Below are 7,319 nucleotides of genomic sequence, written 5' to 3'. Positions count from 1 at the left end.
TTCATCTGGTTTCACATTTCATGTCTCTTCTCTCCTTATCTCATACTTTTGTACTAAACCAGTATCTGCGGTACCTTGCATCTATTTATAATACTTTCATTGCAAACCTAGGTTTTGTTTGCAATTGTGATCCAATTTCCCTTGCACAAATTGGAATCGCACAACTATTGCAATATAGATGGAGGCCACTTGGTCTGTCAAGTTTGTACCAGCTCTATGCAAAAAAGCAATCCAGCTTGTCCATCCTTCCCCACCTTCTCCCCGTTGGACCAAATATTTTGTTTCAAATTGCTCCCATTTAAGTTATCCATGTCTCTTTTGCATTTCACTTGATAGACCCTGACCAGACAATGAATAAATACATTTTTTGGAGAATGTAGTTATTGCCAGTGACCTTCAGTCTATATCGTCTACTCCCAGGTGTGTGAGTGAGGTAATAAAAAAGAGGATAAGAGCCGAGTGCTTGCGTGAAGTGTACAGTGGGGGTCAAAAATTGGAAAATGTACACAAAATTACCAGTTTCAAGCCTCTTTTAGTGTATTTCAAAGTAAAAACGGACATTACAAAATAATGTGAATATGTCACTGCATACTAATAACATTTTTATTATTTTAATTAATTTAGTTATATAATCTTGCACTTAAATTTAATATTTACTCATTACAGTTCCACCAATGATTTTCTGGCACTTTTGGTTTCAGAGGTTTGTTGGTTTATCCAGCCGGCCAAGGAAGTCGGCTATATTTGGATAGATGTGCTGGCTCCAGTTTGGCTGGAATTCCACAGCTCCGGCCGCAGGTGGCAAATTCAACCCACCGACGGCCGTGGAAGTCCCGATGATGTCAAGATTGGCTGCCTTGCCCAGCTTTGGTGCCACATTTTCGGAGAGACTTCCAGGGCGGGGGGAATTCAAGTGGGCTCTCGTAATTTTATCCAAATTTCAATGATTAGTGGTGATTTCTCGCGGAACCCCTAGTGACCTCTAGCGGAACCCTAGTGCTCCAAGGAAACTCCGGTTGAGAAACGCTGCTATACATCATTTCTTTTCTTTTCCTCGATCCAATTTCTCCGTTGGTAAATGCGATTTTGGCAAAGTGATAAAACGTGGAAATCATGCAAGAAGCGCAGAAAATGGATTGAAAAAACGCGGAAATCCGCGGAAAATTCACATGCCTGTACTCCTTAATTTTTCTACAAATGCCAAGTTTCGCTTCATATCCGTTCTGCTCATGGTTTTACAACCATCACTTCTCAACCAAGGAAAACAAATACCAGCTTCTCCAGTCTCTCATCCTACTGACGGGTGCTTTTTTCTCTCTGGTAGAAATTAGTTTTAATTTAGTTAAATGCAGCACTAATTTCTCAATCTCCTCCAATGTTTTATTCATTTCATGGATATGAACATTGCAGGAAATACTTATATCTGTTATCCATTTCTAGTCGTTTCTGAACAGAGGGGCAAAAGACTCAAATACATTGGTTTGCACATATGAATACATACAGTGGATTTCCTTCCCTGAAGTGAACCAGATGGGTTTTAACAATGCAGTAGATTTGTGTTTCCTGTAACTGAGATGAGCTTTCTTCTTTAAATTCCAGATTTATTCCAAATTAAAATTCCCAGCTGTTATGACAGAATTAAAAGTCACATCTCTGGAGTTCGTACAGTACCTTAAATATGTAATATGTCCAAATAATGGAAATCTGCAATATATTGGCAATGCTGGAAATATAGACACCAAGTCAGCATAATTCCAAGTTTCCAATTTTAATTTAAAATTAAATACTCTATTCACACTAACACAACGCTTCATCTCATTTTCTAAGCTCTATATGGAATTCAAATACAAATTTAAAAAGTTAACTTTATATTAATTCATGGAACTTACTGCAGCAACTCCAACATCAGAATGTACTGCTAATTCTCAGCTGCCGTTGTGAAGGAGGTGGTGATCATGTTCTTGAACTACTGTAGTGACACTGAAGTGCTGATAGATAGGGAGTTCCAACCTTTAACTAATGACAATGGAGGGATAGTGATACACAGCATTTCCAAATCAGGATAGTGTGCAATTTGGTTAAGGACATGGAGGCTGTGATGTCACTATGCACCTACTGCCCTTGTTTTAAGGTGTGGAGGTCACAGGTTTACAAGGTGCTACCAAATAAAACTTGGCAGGCATGTAGATAATACTGCTGTACTCCGACATTGGGGAAAATGAATAGTTATGGTGGTGGATGGGATGCCGATCATGAATGCAATTTTGTCCTGGATGGTGAACTTCCTTGAGTGCTTGAGTCGCATTTATTCATGGAGGATTTCCTAACATGATGGTGCATTGCGAGTGCTTAAAATATATCTGTGTGAATGGTGCTTGTCAATTCCAATATTCATAAGAACAGGCATCAATTCAAATTTGTCATCCATGCAGATATTTCATGGTTCCCTATTCATTGAGAAAATACAACTATTTTCATATTATCTAGACTCTTACTTGCAGGCTTTACTAATTTAATAAAGTGGTTTGTAAAATAGAAGATATTTTCTTCACAACGCATCTTTGAGTAAAGGTCTTATAGACAATAAGTGCAGGAGTAGGTCATTTGGCCCTTCGAGCCAGCACCGCCATTCACTGTGATCATCCCCAATCAGTACCCCGTTCCTGCCTTCTCTCCATCTCCCTTGACTCTGCTATCTTTAAGAGCTCTATCTAACTCTCTCTTGAAAGCATCCAGAGAATCGGCCTCCATTGCCTTCTGAGGCAGAGAATTCCACAAATTCACAAATCTCTGGGTGAAAACGTTTTTCCTCAACTCTGTTCTAAATGGCCTACCCCTTATTCTTAAACTGTGCCCCCTGGTTCTGCACTCCCCCAACATTGGGAACATGTTTCCTGCCTCTAGCGTGTCCAATCCCTTAATAATCTTATATGTTTCAATAAGATCCCCTCTCATCCTAAATTCCAGTGTATACAAGACACATCACTCAATTCTTTCAACATATGACAGTCCAGCCATCCCGGGAATTAACCTCGTGAATCTACGCTGCACTCCCTCAATAGCAAGAATGTCCTTCCACAAATTTGGAGACCAGAACTGCACGCAATACCCCAGGTATGGTCTCACCAGGGCCCCGTACAACTGCAGAAGGACCTCTTTGCTCCTATACTCAAAAAAGTCTTGAAAAAAATTCTCTTAATTCAAGCTAACAGCTTGCAGATTTAGCAGTGTTAAATTCAAGTTTATCCAGGTGTACACAGTCTTCTCTGGACTAAATATTACATAATTGCCATAACTTGTTCACAAAGTACATTCCATTTATTATGGAGTATTCTATCCTGGGGACAAACTCTTAAGTGAGCATTTGCCAAAACCAATGTTTCAGTGGGACAAAACCTGCTGCCGATGAGGTCTGTGGCCAGCTGGTCACACATTTCAGATGGTAGCCAGTCAGACAAGACCTCAATGTTACAGCTTTCAATTTTGCCACGATTGATGTTCATATTCAATTTAACTTCTGCCCTGGTTAAGTTATGATCCACCGAGAAAGTACGACTGACACTAAACTTGGGTGTTCTTCCATAGATCCAGTCCCAGCTTTTGAGTTCTTGTGTAAATCTGTCAACTCCTGGAAGCACTGAAACGTCATTGGGATCTACAAGCAAGATTTGTCCTTGGAGATCATGACGCCTTGAATATTCTGCTGCAATGGCATCCATCAAGATATCACAAGTTAGAGTGGGGTCGTCTTCCCATAAGTTTTTTACACTGGCAGGTATGCTGGGGGTTGCGTTGCTCTTCAGACCCTGGTAGGGAGTGCAGAGCACAGATGACAATAGAGAGCTGTCTGAATTACAAAGCAATGTGCAGTGGTGGTAAGCAGTAGTCCTTCCGATCTTGGAGGCTGAGCCCGAGATCTTGAAGGCCCGGTTGAGGAGCAGATCCAGTCTATCTGTGGCCATGATGTCCAGCTGAGGTCGGATACTCTTCAGGGCAGAGATGACCAGTTCCAGGTTGCCACGCCTGTCGTAGCTCTTCTTGGAGGTGAAGAAGGTCACGTTGATGTTGCCCAGGTCGTGGTAGACAGTGCCTCCCCCGCTCTTCCTGCGGCTTAGCTGGACGCCCTTGCCCCTCATGAGTTTCAAGTTGCACTCTTGCCATGGGTTCTGGTGGCGACCGATGACCACGGCTGGGCAATTCCTCCAGAGCAGGAGCACCTGGCGGTCCCGGGGCTCCACGTACTCGTGCAGCCAGTCCTCAAGCCCCAGGTTCTCGTAGATATCTGTGGACAGGGACTTCAGGACAAGGGCACCGCCCCGAAGGTCACGCAAAGCGGCCAGGGTGGTGTAGCGAGCAGGGGAGAGCCCTCTCCACACTGCTCGGAGTCCAGCGTGCAAATAGGGCATCAGGTCGCTGCAAAACACCAACTAGCGTAACAAATAAAGATTCCAGCATCTGCAGCTCCTTGAGTCTCTACAGATAAATGTGATACACGATGCAGGTTGATTTTGCAGACTTAAATGTGGGGGACGGGACATACATTCACTCACCTGATCTTTCAAGTGTCTCTACACTTGAGCAGAACATGTCCTTCCCTCTGACCTCTTGAACCGTCCGTCACTGCAACGCTACAGGAAGAGGAAGGATCTAGTGCACATCACGACCACTCACACCGCCGTCTACACCCGGAACCATCTGCATACAGTCCACCCTGCGGGTTTAATAGATGCCTTTCACAAGGCAAATGGATTCTGGGATGTTTCCATCGCCATTGCTGCAGCGGAAACATTGGCAAATCCCACGGCCAAGGGGGAGGAGAAGACACACTGGGATAGGGCAAGAGGAAGAAGTAAAGAGTAAAAGGAAAATAAGATTTTTTTTTCAGTTATTGAAACCGAAGCAGAATACTGGAAATCTGAAAATAAAAACAAAAAATCCTGCTTTGATCAGGTCAGGTCCAGCTCCAAATGTTGAAAAAGAAAAAGACCTGGGCCCAGGACAGATCTTCAGAGATGTGTACGCCCAGGAACCTGAAGCTGAAGTAACTCTCCCCATTGCCTTCCTGCCGATGAAAACAAGTGCAGGGATCCTTGACTTTCCATTCCCGAAGTCAACAATCAGTTAGACAATAGACAATAGGTGCAGGAGGAGGCCATTCGGCCCTTCGAGCCAGCACCGCCATTCAATGTGATCATGGTTGATCATTCTCAATCAGTACCCCGTTCCTGCCTTCTCCCCATACCCCCTGACTCCGCTATCCTTAAGAGCTCTATCTAGCTCTCTCTTGAATGCATTCAGAGAATTGGCCTCCACTGCCTTCTGAGGCAGAGAATTCATTGGTCTTGCTAATGTTTAGAGAAAGATTAATGTTCAGAGCAAGATTAATGTTCTGCCAGTGAAGGAGGCTACAAACAGAGAGGTCAGAAAGGGAGTGGGATTGACAATTGAAATGTGATCTGTCTTAACCTACTTCCATTTTTCCTGAAGGTGTTTTCCTGAACTAATCCTATTTGCCTGCATTCGATCCATATCCTTATACATATTTGCTGTCTTTTAAGGCTTTTAATTGAAGCCACCTCTACCACTTGCTCTGGCAGTTCATTCCCTCATATAACCACACTCTGTGAAAAACTTGCCCCTTTAAATCTTTCCCCTCTTACCTTAGACCTCTGCCTTCTACCTTTAGACTCCCCAACCCAGGGGAAAAAAGACTATGACAATTCACTTTAAGTATATGATTTTATAAACCTCAAAAATGTCAACTTCAGCATCCTTTGCATTTGGGAAAATAGTCTTAACCCATTCAATCTCTCCACACAATTCAAGACTTCTTGACCTGACAACATCCTTGTGAATCACTTCTGCACTCTCTGTAGCTTAATCACATCTTTGGTACAGCATGGTCACCAGAATGGCACACAATATTCTTGGTGCAGTCTCACCAATGCATTGTATGGCTGTCCCAACATTTGTACACAATGCCCCATTCAGTGAAGGCAGACATGTCACATGCCTTCTTCACCACCATGTCTATCTGTGTCACCACCTTCAGGGAACTATGTACTTGTAGCCAGAGGTTTCTCTGTTCTACAATAATCACATTCCTTTGCCCACTTTCCTAGTTGACCAAGATCCTGTTATAACTTTAAACAATCTTCTACATTGTTGACCACAGCACCAATTTTGCCATCATCTGCAAACTTCCTAATCATGCCATTTATACTCTCATAGTCATACAGCATGGAAACAGGCCCTTCGGCCCAATTTGCCCACACATGTCCCATCTACACTAGTTCCATCTACCTGCGTTTGGCCCATATCCCTCTAAGCCTGTCCCATCCATGTACCTGTCTAAATGTTTGTTAGAACATTGTGATAGTACCAGCTTCAACCTCCTCTGGCGTTCCATACCCCTACCACCCTTTGCATGAAAATGTTACCCCTCAGATTCTTATTAAATCACCCCCCCCCCCATATCCAAAGTGGGGGGGGGTCCAATCCTCATCCAAATCATTTATATATGTGACAAACAATAGGGGATACAACCGTGATTCCTGTGGCACCCCACTGGTTACAGGCCACCAGTCAGAGAAACACCCATCCACTACCACACTCTGGCTACTTTCACCAAGACAATTTTGTGTCCATTTGGCTAGCTCACCTTGGATCCTGTGTGATCTAACTTTCCAGACCGAAGGTATCACAAAATGCTGGAGTAACTCCGGAGAGAAGCATCTCTGGAGAGAAGGAATGGGTGACGTTTCGGGTTGAGACCCTTCTTCAGACTGATGTCAGCCGGTGGGGGGGGGGACAGAGAAAGGATATAGGTGGAGACAGGAAGACAGTGGGAGAACTGGGAAGGGGGAGGGGAAGAGAGGGACAGAGGAACTATCTAAAGTTAGAGAAGTCAATGTTGGGCTGTAAGCTGCCCAAGCAGAATATGAGATGCTGTTCCTCCAATTTGCGGTGGGCCTCACTATGGCACTGGAGGAGGCCCATGACAGAAAGGTCAGACTGGGAGTAGGAGGGGGAGTTGAAGTACTCAGGCACCAGAAGATCAGGTTGGTTAAGGCAGACTGAGCGAATGTGTTGAGCGAAACGATCGCCGAGCCTGTGTTTGGTCTCGCCGATGTAGAGAAATTGACATCTGGAACAGCGGATACAATAGATGAGGTTGGAGGAGGTGCAGGTGAACCTCTGCCTCACCTGGAAAGACTGTTTGGGTCCTTGGATGGAGTCGAGGGGGGACGTAAAGGGACAGGTGTTGCATCTCCTGTGGTTGCAAGGGAAAGTGCCTGGGGAGGGGGTGGTTTGGGTAG

General features: G+C 44.2%; 1 protein-coding gene across 2 annotated transcripts; it reads right to left on the bottom strand.

Annotated features, from left to right (window-relative positions):
* Positions 1-590: 590 nt before the first annotated feature.
* On the bottom strand, positions 591-4,621 carry lipt1 (lipoyltransferase 1). 2 transcript variants are annotated; one of them, XM_078402981.1, is made up of 2 exons: positions 4,551-4,621; positions 591-4,427 (listed from the first exon to the last, which is right to left on the bottom strand). In XM_078402981.1, the coding sequence occupies exon 2, from the start codon at positions 4,404-4,406 to the stop codon at positions 3,279-3,281; it is 1,128 nt and encodes a 375-aa protein (XP_078259107.1). In that variant the 5' UTR covers positions 4,407-4,427; positions 4,551-4,621; the 3' UTR covers positions 591-3,278. The 2 variants fall into 2 exon arrangements, with proteins under 2 accessions (XP_078259107.1, XP_078259108.1); XM_078402982.1 differs by having other exon boundaries at positions 591-4,413; positions 4,551-4,596.
* Between the last annotated feature and the right edge of the window lie 2,698 nt (positions 4,622-7,319).

The sequence above is a fragment of the Rhinoraja longicauda genome, chromosome 7, assembly GCF_053455715.1.
Source record: "Rhinoraja longicauda isolate Sanriku21f chromosome 7, sRhiLon1.1, whole genome shotgun sequence".
NCBI classification, from domain to species: domain Eukaryota; kingdom Metazoa; phylum Chordata; class Chondrichthyes; order Rajiformes; family Arhynchobatidae; genus Rhinoraja; species Rhinoraja longicauda.
This window is presented reverse-complemented; position numbering and strand designations above follow the sequence as displayed.